Source organism: Geospiza fortis, unplaced genomic scaffold (assembly GCF_000277835.1).
Source record: "Geospiza fortis unplaced genomic scaffold, GeoFor_1.0 scaffold98, whole genome shotgun sequence".
NCBI classification, from domain to species: Eukaryota; Metazoa; Chordata; class Aves; order Passeriformes; family Thraupidae; genus Geospiza; species Geospiza fortis.
Genome location: NW_005054306.1, coordinates 9,168,430 through 9,191,679, shown reverse-complemented (window position 1 = coordinate 9,191,679; position 23,250 = coordinate 9,168,430). Strand labels below are relative to the sequence as shown.

At 40.2% G+C, this 23,250-nt stretch overlaps 1 protein-coding gene across 1 annotated transcript in view; it reads right to left on the bottom strand.

The window, feature by feature from the left end:
- Positions 1-23,244, bottom strand: part of CLVS2 (clavesin 2) — a 56,435-nt gene extending 33,191 nt beyond the window's left edge. Inside the window, exons 1-2 of the mRNA XM_005418460.2 lie at positions 22,781-23,244; positions 13,971-14,145 (exon numbers count right to left, since the gene is read on the bottom strand). Of these exons, the coding sequence (XP_005418517.1) occupies positions 13,971-14,145; positions 22,781-23,169 (564 nt within the window). The 5' untranslated portion in view covers positions 23,170-23,244. The remainder of the gene's footprint in view (positions 1-13,970; positions 14,146-22,780) is intronic.
- Positions 23,245-23,250: the final 6 nt, after the last annotated feature.

The following is a 23,250-nucleotide window of genomic DNA, read 5'->3' as shown; positions in this document are numbered from 1 at the left end:
AAACAAAAAGCTGAACAGCCTGCCAGGGCTGCACTCACTCCATCCGGCCTTACCTCAGGAAGAGGGACAGATGGTGCCAGTGACTCAGAAGAATGCCAAAAGGCTCTCATCTCACAGCAATAACCTATGTCCTGGCCCTGTGACAGTCTGTCATCCAAGCAAATGATATTTTTCAAGGACATAAGTGTGAACTTGATGCTGCTAGCAAAACATGACAGAGTATTTTCACAGACAACCTCTCTTTTTGCAACCTGGGCAAAGATAATTCTATTCTGCAGTTTCACCTGTGTGCCCCTCTGTGTGAGAAGGCAGGGCCTTGGGTAATAATGCCTGGCAACATAAATTACAGCTTAGTGTACTTCTTCTAACTTTAAATTGTCAAAAACCTATCCAGGAATAAAAAGCCTCGGGGAAAGCATAAAAGATTTGTGAACAAGACTTTATAACCTTAAAAGAAATCAATCCCAACTTTAAAATGTGTAAAAATACCCCCAACAAACCAGATCCTCCAGATTCTGCTTTTGTATTTTCTGGGTTTTTTTCAATTACTGTATTTGCAAAATAGAACAAAGCAATTGTAGGTCTTTTCCCTGCCTCTTTAATTTTTTTTTCCATTTGCAAAGTGCAAAATAATGGCTTCCCATTTCTACTGCGGGGAAAAATTGCTATTGCACTTCTTTTCCCCAAAAGCGGGCACTGAGTGAATAAACACCGGGAAACACTGGCTCAACATCTGGTCCCATACAGGAGACAAGACTAATTTAGGACAAACAGAACAGGGATAAAGCTTTGTATTGGTAGACCAAGACCTGGGCACAAATGAGCTGCTGAGAAGACTCATGCCAGTAACAGCTCCTAGGATGGCATTCTTAGAGACACAATGCTGTAATGACATAACGACATTAAGCTTCATAGGGAAGAATAATTTTCTCCTATTAGACAAAATAGCACAGAATGAGACAGCTACATCTTGGCCCAAAGTGCTATTCTGGGGAGCTGTTCCACAACGAAAGCTTTATATTGCATCTTTACGTCCCTTACGACACAGACACTTCTACTCTTCCAGTCTCAGCTCAGTACACCAAACACTTGGGGGCTTGTCAGCAACAACTCCGTTTCCATTTGCCCTCCCAATCAGAGTTGTTTCTCAAGAGACCCACCCTGCTTCACATGGGCCCTGAAGTACTCAGCCCTCTGTCCCATTCTTTTTTTCCCATGTGTCAGTCTGAGTGTGAGTTTACATATCACCTCTGTGCTGGTAGCTCACACAGAGATATCTCCAGTGCCCTTCTGAACAATAATTTAAATTTGAAGTGCGTTGTTCTTAAAATGTCCAGCAAAAGCCCAATGTAGCAAGAAAAAAGACATCTTAAACCTGCCAGCCTTGCCACTATTCTCAAACCTTGCACATGACAGAGCTGAGTCATTCATCACATTCAGGCCCTGTCATATTCGATTTCAGCTGCTCTCAAGCCCCACACATCCCACCTCTGTTTACATTCTGCAAATTCTCCTTGCATGGTGTTGCTTAGACAATGTAACTGGCTGAGAAAATGTGCTCACCAATGCAGCAAATTATCTTTTTTTTCCAAAAACACAGAAGTGTGGCTTTCCTGTTTTTCAGGGAAGACATCAGTGCTGCAGATGCACGTTTTTTCATCTCAATCCTCAAGTCTGCTTTCTTAGGCTGTGATTTAATGAAAGATTAAAGACTAGCTTATGAAAGTTCACCACAGCAACTGCTGATGTCATTGGGAACTGGATTCACAGTCTGGGCTTAAAGAAAGATGAAGACCATATTGATAATTGACAATATTTCTGACATTATTCATCTACCTAATTAAGCCACAACTCCATGCCACTACATATGCTCAAAACTGAATGAACAGAAGATGAAGCACCATTAATATGCTTAGCTATTGGTGCTACATAAAAGTATCCCACAGAAATTAACTGTTCATGGAAGGTGTAGATGATTTACTCCTTTCGTATGATGCAGCAGAAAAACAATTATTCATACATCTACTTCATGATGCCATGCCTTTAATAATCCTACTGAAAAAAGTATGTGCATTCTAAATGCTGCATCCTACACACCATAAAATGAAACAAGATTTTTTTATTCATTTAATTGCAAGCACATTCAAGCACTGAAGGAAAGGAGATGCACTTTTGGACAGCTTTGCTGGTAATCATTGTCATGTTTGCCATCCTTTAGGGAAGAGGCAAAACTTTTGTCTACGAAAACACAAGAACAAAAAGCACATTCAAAGTAAGTGAAGTGTACATATGTTCCCTGTCTGACTCCTTCTGAAACAAGTTACTGCTAAAATGCCTCCATGGTAGTTTGTTGCTTGCTTCATCCTTCTACAGCAGCCCAAAAGCAATGTACTGATGGGCAGTCAGCCCGCAGCATGGAGATATTCTCCTTTACTGGGTGTTTCTGCCACAAACCTGTAGCTTTCTGGGATGGCGAATAAGGGGCTGTTCAGGACTTTAGCAGATTTCATGAGGAAGCAATGCAATTAGGGGAGGAAGCAAAGGTTGATTACAGAGATTTAAGAAACGCTAGCAATGAGTACAAACAGTTATGCTTCACTTATCTACTATGATTACAAGGATTTTGATGACAGGAATGAGAATGGAGGTAGACAGACCATCTTCTCCCTACATTTAAGTGAAAGCCATGAGACCTGGAACTGTGCCTGAGTGCTGGACACACAGCCAAGAGGCCCTGCAGTTCTCGTACACAGTGTGACCGCCATCCTCATTACAAAAACAGGGTAAGAATGTCAAAGGGGAGCTCCTAAAAGAAGACATTGACAGTCCCCATAAGAAACTAAAACAATCCACCAAGAAGATTTAATGGGACAAAGTAAAAGAGGATGAAGAAAAAATACATAGTAAGGCTCAACTTGCACGTAAGATGCTGCTTAGTTTGGCATCGTTCTTACAACTTAAAGCAAGAACACACATGGTCCAACATGTTCCCATGGATCTTCAAATAAATTCATTCTTAACTGGCTTTCACACATCTGTCTTTAAAGGCTTCTGTGCTACTTTCATTTGATACTGCATTGATTTTCTCTGAAGTTTTCTCCTACCATGGCTACCCTGATCAATTAGTGTGCTATAAATAGAGCAGTCAGATTCCTTTCACTGGTCTCATTAAATTGCACTCCTGCTGAATTTCTGTGGAGAACAGAATTGGATCATACTGATAGCAATAGTATGAAGACGTCCTAGCGTTTTCTAGAGAAAATCAATTGCTCAATATTCCTAACAAAATGCTTTGAAAAGCATGACCCAATGGATCTCAGCTAATGCCCAAAACATATGTCAAACCTTGCTTGCAGTTCTGCATCTCCAAACCCCTGAAAAATAAAGGATGAGAAAATAAGTGGTTAAGAGGCTCAGGCAGCTTCTCACTGGTACATAATCCCTCATCAATCACAACTATTTAACTGCATCCCCTCATAATGGAAACATGTTGCTGGGGGTTTGCAGTTAACCCATGTAACATGAATTAAGAATTCGAGGAAGAACACAGTCTCAAGGCATGCTTGGTGCCTGTCAAAGTCACCATGTTATGGTGGTGTGCTCACTGACTAAAACTAGAGGGGAATGATAATGTCTGGTGCTGTGGTAAAGCTCAGTTACTGCAGCAGATGTGTGACAGCTATGATTTCAAAAATGTTAATATTTATTTTCCAATGGTACGTGAATATAGCTTTTAAAAAATTTGTTTTAGAGATGACAGTTTAATCAATGAGATTGATAAGAACCAAAAAATAGGAAATATAATTGCCTACTTTGAAACATTTCAAAATCTAAACTGAAGGGCAGTTTTTAGGTCTGTCTTCTGCCCAACACCTTGCTCTATCCTTTCATAATTATCCTGTCTTCTCCTGACATCCTTAGTGTCCTCTTTTTCCCCTCTGTTAACCACTACCCTTCAAAATCTTTTCCATCTTCCTTGCAAAATGAATCTAGATTTCCACGATACACTCTTCTTCAGGTTGAAAACCCCTATTGCAAAGGCTGGGTTTATAACTGCACTTGAATTACTGAATGTATCCAGTGTTTCTGCATGGACTCACTGTGTCTGGAGCATAATCCATGGGATTTCTGCGTAAAGGCCAGAAAGATCCACTGCAGACTTCAGAGGACTGGCTGTACCTTGCAAAGACTCTCTGAGGAGAATGCTGGACAACTACCAGTACTTGATGATTTGCCCTGGGTTCTTTATACTTTGCATGGTGGCCTGCAGCCAGAAAATGCAGTGCTCTAAATTTATATTATACTATTTAATCTATACTTTCAGTCAAGTAGCTTAGCATGAGATGAAGGCATGTCCCAACAAACTCAGAAGCTTCTGTAAGTAATAAGGCACATTCAGTACAATGTCAGGTAAGAATTAATGAAAACTGCAGTTGAAACACACCTTTAGGGAGGCCCTCCCCTGAACCACAGCAGAATCACTTTCTCCTTCCAGAAAATGTTTTTCAATGGTGGAGGTGGCCAAGGGTTGAAATCCAGTTCTAAGAAAGGAAGCCCTGTCCCCAAAAGATTTTAACAGCTATAAAGGATTCATGAGAACCAACTAAAAAGAGCAGGGAAATAATAAATACATTTGAAAACAATCTTTAATCACTGATTAAAAATTGCATTTTCCAATGGCACTGTGTGATGTTAGAGCCAGTCCTATAAAATAAGGGACAGGAATACATATTTCGTAGTCAAAACCTAAACTGTGAAGGACAACATAAAATGTGATCCAAAAGAGCAAGCAAGCACCTGAGCACAGCCAGAACTGTGCTGGGGGAGATGCTGACTCAGTGTCAGGTGCTGGAGTGAAATTCTTTTTTTTTGATTGAATGTAAATTTATTTTCCTCAAAAAGGACAATATGTTCAGCCACCTCGGATTTCAGTCCATATCCATGTTTAGATATTCATTATTTGTAAACAAACCATTACATTGCAAATCTTTTCCATTACAGAAAAACACTGGGGAAGATTAAAAGCAGTATTTTCATATTCCACATAATAAGAAGAGATGTTTTTTAAGAATATATTCTGACTTTTGCAAAATATGCAGGAAAAGACTACAGAAATGCTTTTCGGGGAAGGGAGCTTTTTTTAAAGCATATTATCCACACTGTAGTATGATATTTTAGAAAGAATTAATACTTTTTTCTTCAGAAATACAATTTTCTTCGTTTGTCATATATCCAAAGTTTCAGCTCCTGAACTGCTTTAAATCACCACCAAAGTATCACTTATTTAAACAGTTATGCCTATTAAAACATACAAAAATTGAATTTTCTAAATTGTTTTATGATTAGGAAACATGAGAGAAACCTTTACTAGCCATATAATTTCACATTTTTTATGGTGCTTCCCCCAGAGAAGTTTCCCACAGTTGTTTTCAAACATCAGTGAATTATGACAGCAGTGTTCTTCCTGCACAGCAATCACTTATAAACAAAGTCAAAATTTTGCTTATAACCAAAGGCAAATTGGATTCATAAAAAATAATTGTCAAAGGAGGTGAACACTTGCTAAGGAATATAAACCAAAATCACAAAAAAACCACATTGTATTGTTTTGTGGATGGAACACTGTAAGACTTTGCTGGCAGAGGCATCACATGCATGGGCAGTATGTGCAGAAGACGCTAACATAAAGACAACTGTGCACAGCCTGATAAGATCACAGAGGATTTTTTAGCATCATAGAAAATAAAGGTTAGATTGGTTTCAGAAAATAATTAAAAAATGATCTAGTGTGTACTTTTGAGGTAAATGTGAAAGATGCATCTATAAAATGGATTGATAACACAGGTAAATTGAACACTATAAAGAAAACCAGATTTAAGCTCTCCAAATAAAGAGGATCCCGCTGATTTTCACATCTCAACATCTCCAGTGCCAAAGAAGTCAGAAGGAACATCTCCAGGACCTGATTACAAGTCACTGCTGCTGCAGATAGGTACTGCATCAAAACAATTCCTTTCTATGAGTTACTGGGAGTCACATACCAATTCCTGCTTTGGAGCCAACAGCACACAGTGAAGTAGCAAAGGGTTTTATAGGAGTTGACATTTTGAAATAGAAAAATTAGGACTAATGCCGAGAGGAAAGCTGAAGAGCAAGAAGTCTTAGAGAGGTTTCCAAAGAATGTGCCAGATTTGCCTTCAAGCTTTTAAATTAAACTGTGGGAAGCACTAGAAAATATCATGCACAGGATAATCTTGCCTTAGCAGGAAGGTGAACTATGGTCTTAAAACATGTCTTCTGTCTCTAACATTACAACTTACAACAAATTAGTTTTATTTCTGAGTGACCTTACAAGGAAGACTACTATTTATTCCCTTTATTGCCTTAAGATACTGAAGAAAAGAGAAATATTTAGAGCTTGACTGAGAAAAATCACTTTCAAAAATAAATAGATATCCTGAAGCTGAGGAATGGTTATAACCATATAGTTGTTGAAGTGTGGTTTACCAGAGACAACAGAAAGTCATTCACAGTGACAAGAATTAATTTCCTATGCTGAGTTTGTGCTACAAACCCTTCATGTTTGTGTCACCTTAGTATTGTATTCATTTTTCAGCCTAATCAGAGCAATTAAGTCACTCTCTTTAGTTAATGCATATAGATACAGTTTCCTAATAAAAAGAAGAAAAACAGAAAAGTGGATAGCATTTAGCAAAAGCTCAAGAAAGAAGCAACCCTCATGTATGAGTCTCTTCTATTTTCCTTCTCTCAAAATGCAAAAATTATATTTGAATGCTTTTCTCTGTCAACAAAGCTGATGCAAAAATATACACTGTGAGCATTTTCATTGGTTTCTACACTAACCAGATATACTTTGTTGAGTAGAAGAGAACATCAGATTTTAAAAAAACATTCTTCTTTTTCTAGATCATGCAATGTCATTCCAGTAACATCCTCAGAAGCTCCCAGTGTCTCCTGCCTGGCCCCATGAGGGGCAAGTCGTGTACCAAGCAGGCCAGCTCTGGTGCGAGGAACTAAAGGGAGAGTTTCCTTAACAGCCTGGTGTCTGAAGGACTCACTTGGCATGTGGACAGATCAGGACTCGCTCTCCAGTGCTACCTTCATGACTGTTACAAAGAGCAATGGGACCACTGGTTAAAAGAATATTTGGAGATGGGAAGTTTGAAGATGATTGGAAGCCAGATGTGGAGAGCATTTGGCCAGTGAGATCACAAAAGGCTGAAATCTCCTACGGAGTCTAAGATGAACTGAATGCGCCATGCAGTCATCTATGGTGACTGAGGTTTTGGAGGATGCCATCAGAATACAGACAAAAATACCCACATGAGTGAAGACTAGTACAAAGTAAGACAACGTCAGCAGGAGTGGGTGGAGGAACTGGGCAAACAGTAGGACTGTGGCAAAGCTTGCTCAAAGCAAAAAGGGCAGGAGGAACGAGCAGAAGAGTCTGTGCCAGTTAGATCAAAGTGTCTGAACAAAAGCCAAGCTCCCCACAACTAATCATGCCTTGCTTACAGCAAATATCTGCAAACCACTGGCAAAGTGCCCTCTGTCTGTCTTTGTTCAGGTTCACATGGAGGATGACAACCTACTGCAGGCAGATACTCCACTAGCTCCAGCAGCAGTGTTTGGAGGGTGGATATTTAACTCCATTAAACTTCCTTGCAGCTTTCAGTAAGATGCCACAGAGCAGAGTTTCTTGGGGGGAAAGGAGATTTTTGTGTGCTGCTGCTTCTCATTTCTTTCAGAGGTGGCAGCCCACGTGGCACTATGTGCATTCAAAGAGAATCTAATGAGAAGCTCTTAATTTAGCCATGCTAGAATTCAGACTCCTGGCTTGGGCGCTCAAGATCAAGACTAAAGTCTTGAATCCTCCTGATCAAAAATAAATGTCAGCTGGACTCCAAATATATAAACCGTGACTGAAAAATCAGACCATAGCCTGTCACAGTGGGCACTGCAAATTAGGAAACACTTAACAGTAACCTTTCAGTGGAATTATTCTCAGCTGAGAATAGAAAAATAAGAAGAAAAAAAAGACTATGGTATCCCCTGATCTTAAAAGTGTGTTTGTGAGAATACATAAACCAACAGTCCAAAGGCATTCAACCATTTTTTTCATGAGCATAATAAAAGAATCTAGCAAGGGAATTAATTATTCTGTCTTCAGATAACAGGTTAAAAACTGGGACCACACTGAATAATGGCTGTGTCTACAAAGCCATGCCTGTTTGCAGCTGAACTCAAGCTATGGTCATAAAGTCCTTTCTCACCCAGCAGGTCAAGCCCATCACGACAGCAGGCAAGGCGCTAGAAATAACAATCACTTCCAGTCTACCCAGTTTCCACAGTAAATCGCTGCTAAGCATTTTATGGTCTTCTTGCAAGTAAGGAAGACCAAGTGTAAGCAAACTCCTGAAAATAACAAGCTCTTCAGAAAAATATCCCATTTAACTGCTGTTGCTACAGAACATGAGTTGAATTGGTATGAAATCATGCTGTTTACAAGCACATCCCTCTGTTCTCTGGGAAGTTCTGGGCCCAGAGGACCCTAGCATTTACAAATATTTAATTCTTTGATAAAAAAAAACCCAAATTATTTACTAGACTTCCTAAAAATGGAAGATATTCCCATTAAAAGTTTGAGTCTGCTACTTTTTTATATTCTGTCAAGCAATATGTGAAGTGTCAGGACCCTGTTCTCAAAAAAATGGTAGAGAATTCAAGCACTGAGTCAGAGGGGTGAATGGTTTTAAGTCTGGATCTAAAAACATTGAAAGCTCTATTTTGTGATTTGCAGTTCACTGTGGCTCACTGCTAGCACAAACTGTTCTTTCAGCTCATTATTAACAATCTTATGCACTGCATGGAGCATGTGACCATGTAATTATATGAAGTCATGATACTGTTTCCAGAGGCATCCCTAGTTCTGGAAGTTCCTGTCCTAGGAATCCTTGGCACTGCAGCATGCTGGTTGTATAGATGTAGCCCAGAACCAGGTGGCAAAGTTTAAGCACTCTGTGCTTGTTGAACCAACCCTAATGTTCAGCAAGATTCCCTGCAAGACCCTGTGATAGAGCTCACACTTAAAGAAAATGGGCGTAGCAAGTCCTGTCACTTTCATCGCCAGCCTGTACAGGGTCTTTGTCTGGTACTTCCACCTTGCAGTGCTGCAGCCAGTCTGGCTGGGGATATTGTTCCTGCAGCTCACAAGAACAGCTGCATGAAAGACGTTTTTGAAAGCAATTCTAGCTGCAAGGATGCTGCCTTCGTTTACTTTCTGGTTTGCTTTCATTTTTACAGGACTGAGTTTGTTTTAGCTTATGAAGCCTTCCTCTGTTACAAAAAGGACACAGTTAAAAGACCTGCCTTGTCCCCCATAACACTATCACTGTTTCTCCCAAACAACCTTGTCCCAGAAGTAAGAGTCTTCTGTGTTCTGCAACAATGCTGACTGTCCACATATGCTCAGCTCCCATTTAAATGTGTATCATCCCTTTTCCACCAGCTTTTTAACTAGAGGAGAAGCATTCGCATTCAGCCAACTACATACTTTTACAAAGCATTGAGATGTACAGCCCGCCTGAGTGAAAACATGCATGAAAAAAAATCTGTCATGCATGCAACTACTATTATGCGCTAAATAGAAATCAATATTTAAGGAGGAATTAGCGGTCCAGGTTTTAGAATACTAAATATCAGTTAATGCAATTCATGCATACCTATAGTGTTCCATTTTGCAAAACTCAATTATAATTACCCCCAAAGCTGTCTATTGAGTAAATAATAATTCCAACTTCCAATACAATTTTCAAATTGAATTTTCAATCTTTGAAACTGTTTTCACCTGCCTTATGAAAACATTGCTGTCTTGATAGTTAAAAAAAAAAAAGTCCAAATCCATATAGGGGTTTATGTAAAAAAAGGACTATCATCAGGAAAATAATCATACCCTGAACTTCTTCCCTCTTTCTTCCCAGGAGTTCTCAGCTAGGTGTTTTGGTAGCAGGGGTCAGGGCAGTGCCAGAAACAGTAAAACAAAAGGCAGGTTTTCAGAATGGGCAAAGGAGTGGAATATACAAAACTTGACTTAATCATGCCATACCAAAAGCCCACCTAACCTTACATCCTGTCCTTAAGAGAGGCCAAAACAGAGAGCCTAGAGCAGCTACAATTTGGACAATATATGTGATTATTTCCACTCAGCATCCACCTCATCTCCAACTTTGTACAGCCTAAGAAATTCTGAACTTTGATTTGGTTTTTATATATTTACCAATCCTCAGTTCATCTCTCTTTTCATTTTCCCTAAACACAGCTATTTAAGCATCCAGAATTCCTCACAGCACAGAGTTCCACAAGTTACCCAGATGTTGCACAGAGGTGTTTTACAAAGAGCCAGGCCTCCTCCTAGTATCACCTGATGATGCCCATTTCTTAAAATGTAAATAACAAATAACAGCAGCAGCTTGTCCACTCTCTCCAGCCACCCATGATCTTCTTTGCATCCTGGTCTGACCTCTCTATCCATAAGGGACCCTGCTTTAAGGAGGAGGTTAGATTTGCCCAGCCTCTGAGGTCTTTTCTAAGCAGAATGATTCTATGGTTTTACAGATTTCTGTACTTTCCCCCCACATTTTTTCTTCTTTCATCCAGATGAATTCCAGCCAATTTAATTGTTCCTTATCCAGAACCCATCTGATACCTTCTGGGCTTTTTGCTCAGAGTTCATCACCATCTACAAAAATTTAGGACTGGTTTTCTTCAGAGCTCTCAAAAGTTCTCTCTTCTATGGGAAAAATAGCTGAAGCACACAGATTGCAACCCATTACTGGTGAAGGAGGCAAAATTTTGTAAAGTTTTTGAGAGAGATTTTATGAGGAACTTGGGTATTGAAGCACACAATGTTGTAACACTCCCTGCTTGTTGCCATCGTATTGCACATCTTCCATACCTTCTTGGTCATTTCTCACAGGCATCTTCTCATAGCACTGACTCCTTCACAGCACAACCAACAAACTCCAGCTCTCTCCTCATCCAGCTAACCCCCTCTTTTGTAGCACTCCTCCTCTATTGGACACAGCTGTGGCCTGTTAAGGGCAGGCTTGTTCTTAATCTTTGGTGATTGGTACAGCTGCAACTCCTCAGGTGTGAGACTACCTTCTGCACTGTCTTTATTGTCTTACACACCTCTTACACATCTTTATTTTCTTTCTCCACACCTGCTTTCAGGAGCACAGCTGCTGAGTAACATGAGCTTCTTCACAAGCCCAAAATCAGTGATTGGCTACAGAAATCAATGAATGGGCAAAAGCAGGCACCTAAAGACTGGAACTCACAAACATCCACATACTGAATGCAGTAGGAAGAGTCAACACAAAGTCCTAAAGTCGAGGCATGTGTTCCAGCTCCCAAAAAATGTCTTCCTTCTGACTTTACACTAGGGAAAGTGTGGGAGCTCTAAGTGAAAATTCCCTTTCTCAATGATGAGGACCAACAGGAGTGCTGTAGGCACAAGCATCTGCAAGGAAAAGTGTTGCTCTTATTTTTCAAAAGCACACAGCCGGTGTATGAGCTAGGATGGGAGCATCAAGAGTCCTGGCTGAGTGCCCCCACCTCCACATAAAGTTTTCTTGTCTAGTAAAACCATTTCTCCTACAAATCAGCACTGACCTACACTGCACCAATTGTTTGGTACAGCACCGTTGAGTTGGGTATGCTAGAATTTCACATCAGATTACAGACAATCACTGTCCTGTAAATGTCATGATCAAAAGTCTCCTTTTCTGGAAACATCTACCAAGGAAGTTTTCCTAATTTATACAAGTAAGTTTGGGGTATGATTATTCTTTTCATACTCTTGTTTAACACATATGCAGACAAAGTATATACAAGAACTCATCTTTTACTGTACAGTAGAAAACTGTATATTTACTTCTCTTACTTTCAAAAGCAATTTCTTAAACATTAGGCCATTGTGAAAAGCCAAAAAATGCCATACCTTGTAAAGCCTTTGGTACATACCATATTGAGTATTCTGCTCACTATGGAAGCTAAGCAAATATAAGGCAAATTCAGTAGATTTCATTCAGGAGGCAAAGGGATTTGGTTAACATCAAATTCAGTGGTCACTAATCCCACTCTCACTGTCCTCTTCTGCCTAAGCAACACAGATATTTAAATTCTCCAAATGGTAAAGTTCAGCATCTTGAGCCCTGTTAAATCTTATAAGCCAAAGTAAATTTCATTTTTCTGATTAAATAGAAAGTATTTACAAAAATCATAAATAAATAATGTGTCTGAGTTTTTCTTGTTCTCTTTCATTCTACCTGATTAAGCACTTTTTGCTTTGACATCATGAAACGAATGATGTTTTCACTATGCATTTTTCTCCAAAATAAAAGGCAGTCATTAAAATGCCTTTTCCTTCTTTCTTCTGGAGTATTTCACACCCACTTTTGCATCTCTGCAGTGAACAGCACTGAAGGCAGTGGGCACAAAGTGGTGCCATACGTGCTGGCCACTATCAGCCTTGGAATATTAGAAACTACAAAGCTGGAGGCATGGGTAAGTTAAGTAAGCCAAAGGACTTCTCCTCAATTCAGTCATGAACCAATTGATGGCAGGAGAATCCTGAGTCTCAGGGCCCACCTGAAGTTTGGTAGGTCACCCTTCATACTTTCAGATGGAATTATTCACTGCAGCGCTCTTCAAAATAACCATCTCTGAATAATGCCCAAGAAGAAACACCACCATTTGAAAACAAAGACTATTAATGCATTTGCTCTTGTTCTAAACCAGAAAACAATGGCTAACTTTGAAAAAAGCACAAAAAAGAAAGCAACTTTGAAAGCAATAAAAGAAAATGCAGCACTTCTAGAGCACAGGTCTCTCTGCTGCCTTCTAAGGTAGTTGTGAAGATGATGAAATCACACTGTTGCATAAGGAAACACAACAAAATGAGAACTGAGATCTTTGTCTCATGTCATTACCCTTCTGTGTGCAACAGCAGGCTGAATACTAGTTGAGCCATTTCATCAGTTAGATCAAAACTCTATATTACTGCTATACAAGTTTCTTCAGAAATCTCACTATTACAGTGAAAAAAGTTCAAAGGTAAGGCTGTTATTTTGAGTAATAAAAATGTATAAATGATTGAAACATTACAGAAGAGGAATACATGTCCTTCTAAAAGCAAGGCACACTGCCACAGGAGTGAATTACAGATATTTTTAATGTGGCAACTCAGGCTTGTGTAGAGAACAACTACCTTAGTTTCTCATTTTAACAAGAATAAAATACCATGGGAAAGAGATGCGAGTTACGCAGTATCCTTTTCACCACTGTGCCTGTGCCATGTAAAGTGCATTTACAATGAGCTGAAAAGAATTTAAATCACTGCATACTCAATCCCAGAGGCTGCTGCTCAGATTAATCCTGACCCAGAAAAAGAGCCAAGCACATGCAGAACTTTGAGTAAATAAATAGTCACAGCTAATGACAGGGCCCTACACTTTCATGACAAAAGATGTAGAGCCTGTCCCCAAAAGATTCAACAAAAAAAACCAACCTGGCACGGAAGCAGCAACCCCTATTTCATTAGCCCTGTGCATAAGTACAACATGAACTGATTGCTTCTAACTTCCTGTTGCAGAAGCTACCATCTGAATTTACAGAAAGACACGCACTTTGGAATAAAGACAAAAAATTACCTCATATTTATAGCAAGGAAGGAGCCTACACATCAGGAGTTACTGCAGTTAGCTGACTGAGTTCACACTTTTGTCACAAGCAGCTTGCCTGTACACCCACACGTTAAGGTGTTAATAGCCTTGCTATTCATAAGCTGCTGGAATTTTGTTTTGCTTGGGTCTTTTTTATCAACCTAGATTTGTAATGAACTGCAAAATGAAGAAGAATTGGGAAAAGAAAGAAAATAATAATGGTACCTGAAGGCCCTCTATGGCTAATCTAAGCATGCTTGGTGTGAGCTTGGAGGCCTGCTTGAAGGTGAAGTTGCTCCAGTCTATAATCAAAACAAATCCATTCACTTGCAGCTCAGGGTCTTCTATCATGGCTTCTAAAGAAAGAAGTATGGCACGCAGAATATCCACCAGCGTGTACCTGAGAATGGGAAGAGGAGATCTGGTTAGGAAAGGAGCAACAACCACAGAGGTGGAGAAGTTCTGAGCAGTCTCCCTTTGTCAAAAGTTTAAATCAAAGATTGCAAATGTGTCCTCAGAAGCGCCTAAAGCTGGGAAATCTTCAAAAGCTCAATTAGTCGAGCTCATCTTCTGGAGCAGGATTTATGTACCTATAGATCATCAGCCAGCCAGCACAAACTACAAGAATGTAACACATCAAAAACACATTTGAACTTCTCTGTAGTATCCTAAGCTGCCTTAGTATCTTTATGTGGAATTGCATTACTAACAATAATTGCATTGTCTGTATAAGAACTTCTACACAAATTGTATTTTTCTAAAATCATTATGATACCAAAATTTGAGTCTAATACCAGAAGCTTAGATCCAAAGTTGCCTCCTATATTTTCCTAAGGAAATGAAATAATAGGTCCTAAAAAATTACCAAATAAAATTGGTAATTTCCACATGCTCTCCTTATCCCACTCTTTGTGTAATTTTTTCTCTTAAATCCACAAGTGCAGAAGGCTGATTACTCAAGGATCTTAAAAACAGAAGGTAACACATACTAGGGCTTTGAGGTGTTTGTCTACTGAAGGGGCCCCTGCTCATGGTGGAAGAGTTAGAATTGGACAATCTTTGAGGTCCCTTCCAACCCAAACCATTCTAGGACTGTGGGATTTTACAAACAGTTACCAAAACAGACATAAATTTGCCAGTCCACACCACAATATCAAATGAGGCACTAGAAAGTTAAACCTGAAAACTATCAGAAATACAAATATTCCAGAAATGAAAGAGTTAAATATTCAATGTACAGATATTTTTAAGCAAAGCCCTTTAAATGTCTCCCACGATGGCATCAAACAGAAGTTTTCAAAATTGTGAGTCCCCTAGAGAATTCTTCACCATTCTGCATATGTAGCAAAGAGCATGTGTGCCTACTTAGAAATTAAATTAAATTATACTGAATTCTACTTGCTTTAATACAATGAGTATACTGCTCTGTTGTGGGCATAACTGTATTTTGAAAAGATCTGCAAAAGGAAATAACACAAATGAAATTTATCTGTTGTAGCTGACTCCTTGCATCTTTCCATCTTTATTTAGCCAACTTTGTTTATATAGCCTACTAAAACTCAGTGAACTTCCCCGTTATGCATTCATAGGAAATGGATCAATAAAGGACTCTCCTAATGTCTGAACAGAAGAAAGTGTGTTTTCCCCAGAAAACAAAAAGGGAAGCATTTTTAAAAATAAAAATTATAAAATTAAATTAATTTTTTATAAAATTAAAAGTAATTTTATAAAAATAAAATTATTCTTTTCATTCCAGAGATACTTTTTTTTAAATTTTTGTTTGATTGACAGGAATAAAATTTTTCATATTCACTCCTTTGAACTTTTATGAGACTTAACTCTTTTCTAATGCTTTACTTTTCTGAGATCTAAGGTTTACAGGAAGTTTGGAATGCCTTGGTCTGAGGACAGTTTTGACCCCAGCTCATACAAGGAATAGACATTAAAAATGTTCAAATTCTAAAATTAGCCTCAATCCTACCTGACATTTAGGTTGTCCCATTCAGAAGATCTCATTCTCCAGAAGGGCTCCACAGTGCAGAACCCTACATTCTGTCCTGGAATAAGGGTCCCGAGTTCCAGATGTACATCTCTAATATCCTCCCTAAGGAGTTTAAGGTGACTTCACATGCCTTGGATTAACAGTGTCCTAAGTTGTACAAGGTTGCTAGAAATCTGGTGCATCAGACATAAAGATTCTTTGCTTATGAGGCTAGTCAGCTCACTAAGACTGACCTAAAAATGCTTTTTTTATGTATGCCTAAAAGTCCAATACAAGATGTATACACGTAAACAGAAATCATGTGTTTAATTCATTTAAGTAAATGGGAAAACTGTCAGGCAGCAATGGGAACAGGATTTCAGCTGCCACAGAGAGTAAATAAGAGTCACAGGGCTGGGTCTCCACAAATCTGTGGCATATTCACCACCACCATAACTCCTACTGTAGGTCTAGTGTAAGAAATACAATCCACAACAACAACATTCATGTTTACTCACGGAAAATAAGAGAGAAGCCCTGCACAAAACAGGTCCAGCTAAAAGCAATCAAGAATGCTTTCTGCCAGAGGGAGGTACCTGAAGTATTCTCAAAGTCTAAAAAGCTGCATCAGGAGTACACAGGGACATGGCACTAGCAATCAAGCTTCCCACCTCAAATACCCTTCAGGGCAATTAGTTGAAGATAGGAGCTGGTTTTCATTCTGTACTGGATCTCTTCTCTTGGTTCCAATACCTTATTTAAGTACAGTGCAGAGCACCAGAGAGACAAATCCATTAGTGAGTATTTAAAGCAGCTTTTACCCTGAACACATGCTAAGGCGCCAGAAATGAAAACCTGGTGTGGTAGATGAAATCTCAGGTGATGCAAAATGCTGAGTATAGAAAGTATCAGCTAAGCAGCTCAAGAAAAAACCCATGGTTGAAGAAACTGCACAGAAGCTTTCACACAGCACAGAGTTATTTGTGTAAAGACTCATCTTTAATCCATTTTAGCCCCATGTTGTCTGACATTTCACCTCACTGCTACCACTAGGATGCACAGGCTCTGCCATAAAGCACTCTCCACCTCTGGCTGGACTTTGGTGAAATCAAAACCCTGCATAAAAATCAGATGTAAAAAATTACTCTGTATTTTGTTGCTGAAACTTCTGTTCCACACTGAAATTACTTTCCATACAGATACAGAAATATGACCAGTCAAAAGTGAGAAAAACAGGACAAGCTAGTGAGTGTGAAATATATTTGGTCCAAGGCAGCTTTGACTGCCTTTCTACTTTGAAGGAAAAGAAAAAAAAGAAAATATTAGCCTTTAATTTGAAGAGACTATGGTGTACAGTCAGAGGGGAAGATGGTTCTGTTTTATTCTTACCAATCTGTGCTAAGTAAAAACATGTACTTAAGGAACAGCAAGCCACACATTTTGCCCTGGCACCAGTTTTCTAATGACTTGCCCCAGTGCTGTCAGATATGTAGGGTGTGCTGGGCCCAACTGGCTGCAGTGCATGTTCTGTAGCAGTCTGAAGTTCTGCTGTGAATAAATAAATCCTAATTTATTTATGGCTAAATCCAGTTGCATTCACTTTTTTAAACAGACTCTTATGGGACATATTGTAGCTAGCAAAATATTACTAATTGCTAGGATAATCAAAAACTCACAGTTAATTTAAATGTATTTAATGCCTTCTATTTATAGAACCATGCTTAATTCAATGGAAAACTTGGTCAAGTTTTTTAGTCCTGTTATTAATGTGAGTAACAAATGCTGGAAATATGTTACCACATATATAATGCACTCTTAATGTTCCTTTTTTATGTGAGTCCTAGTTTGAGACTGACTGAAGCAGGGACTGGTGTGCAACACATACTCTGTTACCTCTTGAAATTTTTCATTCAGGTTGACTTTAAAGTAATAGAGCCTGAGAAGGTGTGACAAGTGAACAACCACACTGACAGTGATTCTTTCAAATGCTTTGGGACAGCTACCATTTCTACCCCAACAGTGACACAGCTTTCGAGGGAAATGCCTCACTGGGGTCTTTATTTGTCAAGAACAGACGACCTCAAACAATTTACTCATCATCCCACTCTCTTGTAATTTAACAGTGGCAGCAATTTCCCTTCTACAGAAAAGTTATATGAGATTTTTTTTTGTGGGACATGAACAAATTCAACACATTTCCAAGGATTTCTGGGGCAAACAGTCTGGAAGACATGGCTGTCAACTCTTGGCAATACTTCACCAGGACCTTTCACCTTTACCTCTAAGTTATGTGGTGTATGCATACTCTTGTATGCATCCACTGTGACCTCCACCAGGCCAACATGAAGAGACAGGGAGAATGCAGGGTACAGATGTCTCATGTCAAACTCAGCTATGTCAGCTGTTTTCAATATGTTATGCTCTTGATGTTGAGTGGCATCAGCCATATCATCTGTTTAACCAGGTTCTGGTTCCAGTCAATTCACTTTTGCTCTGAATAACAGATAATCTGATTCAGCAGAGTTGCCCTAATATCTCTATGGCTATTCGTCATGTCCCCCCTGAAAGAAAGAAATTTGAAGTAATTTTGAGAATTAGGACTGAATGGCATGAATCTGCCTCCCAGGATGTGAAATAGAAGAGATAAATAGAAAGTCTCCTTTGCTTGAATTTCAGCCCTATGTCTCTTGAAGGTCTGAAACACATAAAGAATGCATAGTCTGTATTTTAAGCTCCTCACCATTTGGACAAGAAAAGGCTTCTGTCAAATGAGCTCTTGTGCCACTGTGATTTAAAAGAGAAAGCTGGTCAAGCCTCTGAGCCATCATACCATCTCTAAAGTACTGTTCTGGCTCAATATTTTTAGAATTTCACTAAAACAAGAGCCCTCAAGATACACAAAGGAGTACTTTGAAATGGTGCCTCATATCTCCTTGGTTTGTCAGTCTGGGTACAGATTTGAATGCTGAGCAGATGGGGGATTGAAAGTTCTCTTATGGCTATTCTGCTTAAATAGTGGCAGCATGCCCTGAGGATATCTTATTCTAAATACAAAAAGCACCACCGCTGTTACAAAAAATGCAAAGAAAAAATAGAAATCGTTTCAAGTATTTTACCGGATTAGATTCAGATTTAATACCATCAATTATGCCACATATTAGCGCAGTGACTAACAGTCACAGCCACAGATGAAGATTCAGCTGGTCTAAATTTTACATTGATCATAAAGCTCCCTAGCCAAAACCCCTACAGTCTAAACACAGGTGATGATAGGCAGATAGGGATACCTGGGAGAAAACTATGAAACAATAAAACAACATCAGTCAGCAGGAGTAACTGTAGCAAAAAATGACAGTGTTTACACTAGTTAATAGTTATTATTTGGAAGATATAACTTCCAAACAAAAATTGACTCTGCTAAACAGTTGGGTTTTTTACTGTTAATATGTTACTACTGTTAGCATTGCTATTTATTTTGTCATGCTGCCTCCATCAGAGTTTGAAAAATACCTTGCCATCTTGCCTGTTATTTATTGTGAGCTGAGGAGCAGACCAGCCTCCTCATAGCTACAGAAGTTACATTTTCATTTAACAGGGGGAAAAGTTTCTAGCACTTGGGCACGTGAAAGCCTAGTTTTGAAAGCAAACCCGTGGACTCTGTCTTTGCCCTGCTGTAAACTGTCTGATGCAACAGCAGAACCAGCAGTAAATGAGTGCAGGGGATTTCCATATTCACTGAGGATGCTGTGAGCTGACTGGGTCACTGTGACATCAACAAAACGAGGTACCATTTCACTTTTCTAATGCACTTTTTAGGGAAAAACCTGATATAATTAATACCAGAAAGGTGTCAAACACATACATCAAAACAGACTGATATTCCTGGAGAATGTGTGTCCAGGTGCCATGAAGAACACACAACACCATGCATGACAACAGATCCCTTGAAGTTGAGAGCTGAAGTTAATAGCACTATTAACTGAAAAAACTTCACCAGCTGGACATATTAGAAGAAAGGGAGTCTTCAAATGCACATAGACACCTGCAAGCCAAATTTAGTTAAGAATCAACAATCTGGAAGCTAATAGGGAAGGCTGATCCCCCCCTGAGTGCTATCCAGCTTCCTGGCAGACCTTCATTTTCCCCATAGAACAGACAGGGTGGAGAGTTAGGCTGGGTCACACTGAAAAGCTGCTGGGCTACTGAGTGCATTGTCTTTCACCTTTCCTTTTTTGTTTGTTTGTTTTAAATACATGTCTGATTGGGTTGTTCAGATGGCAGGACATCTGGTACAGTTTTCAGGCCCTGCTTTAATTTAATGATTTAAGATCTAGTACACAGGCTTGTTTTACCACAGAAATTTTTTGCCTCCCACACTTTTCTTTCTAATTGGAACTATGTAAATCATAGGCTGACAGTGCTATATAAATCATCTCCAGTATGTCTGCTATTCATTTAAATAACAAATTCGAACTATTTTTTTCTAATTGTTACATCCTGGCCATAACAATTTGCACATATATGATAATAGTGGAGGTTTGCTATGCTCTATTAACTTAGTTTATGAAGCACACAAAAGAGCCCAACCAGACAGGCTTCAATAAGTAATCCTCCTATCGTTGCTGTAAGAGGAACACTGGGTTATGTACTGCAATATCTCAAGTCAGTTAAGGCATAAGCTTGAGACATAATGCATAGCAGCCCAGGCATAAGTTCCACAGTGCTCCCCAGGTTCAGCCACTGAGAATCAGATAATGGAAGGCACTAAATTAATTAGAAAAGAAAGTGACCTAGCTCTATTCCCAGATGTGTCACTGACTTGTCATGTGCCTTGGAGCAAGCCACTCCCCACAGCTGGGCTTCAGCTCTCTCTGCTTTGTCTGAGTGGTCTGTGTGAAAACGAATCCCTCGCTCGGGAGGAGAGGCATGCCATGAGCATGCAGGGCTCAAAAGCAGTAGGCACCCCACTGCAAACACGTCCATTAAGTACTCTAGGGTACCCCAGCCACTTTGGTGTCATAGCATAAATAATATTAATCATACTGATAGGACTTCATGAACAAAAGCACAATAAACTCATTGCTGTGTCAGCTGAGCCCATGTACTTTAAATATCAGCATATCCAACATCAAGAAGAAAATAAACCTATTCTTTCTACATGGCAACTATTATTTTAAATGCTACTTTATCTCTGCACTTGAATTCTTGGTATTCTTTTGACTATAATCAAGTCAAGTAATATGACAAGTGTCACACAAAGCTTTAGGATTTTTCCATTAATAAGAAACAACAGTATACAGTAGGTCACACTACCTTTAAAATGGGAACTTCTTCTTCATAGACATACAATTTAATAAAAGTCCTAAACATGTATTTCTTTGCTAATTTTTCCTTCTGGGATTTTTAACAGTTTGTGGAGTCGTTTTTAAAATTAAAATTTGACCTGGTCCTTATGTGAGAAGCAAGGAAGGTCCTTATCTGAAAGGAAAGGAAACACACTCAACTGACTCCTTAGCCTCATTACCACTGCTCTTCACTCAGCTTTTATGCTCCACCTGCTAGAAAAGCAAAGCAGAAAAAATATGCTGGCCCCTGGTCTGCATACATCCATCCACCCTTTCTAGTCACTATCCTGGCTGTGGGCAGTTTTGATTTGTGCCAGACAGCATTCTTCTAGCCCCAAGACTCGATTTCATGGGTTAGCAAGGGACAGGAAACTTCTCCCATAGACAGTGTGGGTGACACACTGTCAGACATGTCTGAAGGACAGGAAGGCCAAGGTGGGCCAGCATCCTTCTGGACAGAGACCTGTCCATAGCTGCAACACCAGCCAGGGCAGGGAGCTGTGGGAATGCTCCCTGTGATGGCAATCCATACAGCCTGCAAGAGGCAGCTAAACAAACACCCGAAGGGCAAACTTAAACATGCCTCTCCCCCAGATTTTGTCCTTTCTATCCACACTGACAGTTAGCTTGAGTCCACCCCAGAGTTTCAAAGTAGCTGAGCTGAGGATACCTGCACTGAGCTCTCAGCACTATGTTGGTGGCAATAAGGATGGCAACTTACAAGATTCTAAGTTTTCTCACTAAAAAAGTGAGAAATCAGATCTTAAACCTGCACTCAGGTTGGGAGCCAAATAAAACAGTGCAGTGCTCACAGAAGCAGGTTTTAAGAGTTTAAATGTACTGAAATCAAGCCATTTTTGTGGATATAATTTTAGACTGCAGGAGAAACCGAGTATGACAACCCCACAATGTATTTAGAATAAACAAATAGTATGACATAATATCAAGCCAATTGCTAAAAAGGGCCTTGATGCGAGACAGCTCTTAGGTCACCCTACTAAATCATCTTCAGGTTAGAGTAGTCCCAAAAAAAAGACCAGAAAATGTTCTAGAGACCAGTCTCCAATTTGTGGTCAAAGCTTTGTGTACTCAGATTATTATGCAGAGAATTGACATTGGGAGCAGTATGAGTGGAAAAAGAAGTGGTTACAGAAACTTCCATCCTGGCATTTCTAGGTGGCTCAGGAAGAGCTTTCTTCAGCTGAGGGAAAGGATTCAGAGTCTTAGCTTCCTGCACAGACAAACTTTTCAGCTTAAAAGCCATACTCCTGTTCTACACACAGCATCTCCCACTTTCTCCCATGGCACCTGGGCAGCTCTGTGTGTGCTGAAACAGAAAGACCAGCCAAGAGTGCAGCCAGCCTTTGTCTGGGGGATAAGCACATCATCTACGTGCCAGCTCACTTTGGCTGAAGGGAGGTAGAGGGGTGTAAACCTCCTAGCAGACAGCTGAGAAGCACTCCAGCAGTGTCTACCTGCCTCCCAAAATTCACACCCCAAAAGATGACCTGCTTGAAAGGGCCCTAAGCCACAAAACGTATTTCTCCTTTATTCTCTCTCCCTGCCTTCCAGGCTGCTGCCCAGCCCCCTGTGGGCAGCGCCGGGTGTGTCCCTGCTGCCCCCCCTCTTTCCCTCTGTGCTGGCACCGCTTTCCCACGCATTGCCCGGGGAGAGAAGGGGTTGAGGTGGGCGAGTGGCTCTGCTTTTACCTGCTCTGGTCCCAGTTGGCAGCAAAAAGGACGAGGATCTTCCTGCCGTAGTGGTCCAGGTTGGCCAGCCCGCCGGGGAAACCATCCTTCAGCGCTTGCTTGATGCCCGGGTCTGTGGCCTTGAAGCTCTTAAACATGTCCAGGTTCTGCTGGCGATATTCAAAGTATTGGGCCAGGAGGCGAAAGGCCTCGAAGTGCTGAAACTTCCTGGCCCGCAGAAACCGCAGGATGAAGGCATCGTCGGTGCGGAGGAAGCCGATGTCCGGCCGGGTGATGACCATGTCCCGCACCTCCTGGATGTCCTGGTGCAAGGTGTCGGGGTTCTCGTTCAGCTCCAGCCGGGCTTTCTCCAGAGTCTCCGGGGAGAGACCTGCCTGCAAATGAGTCATGGCGCTGCCCTCCTCCTCCTCCCCGGCTCTGCTGCCTGCGCTCCTCAGCCTCCCGGCCGCTTGGCCCCCGGAGGCGGGCTG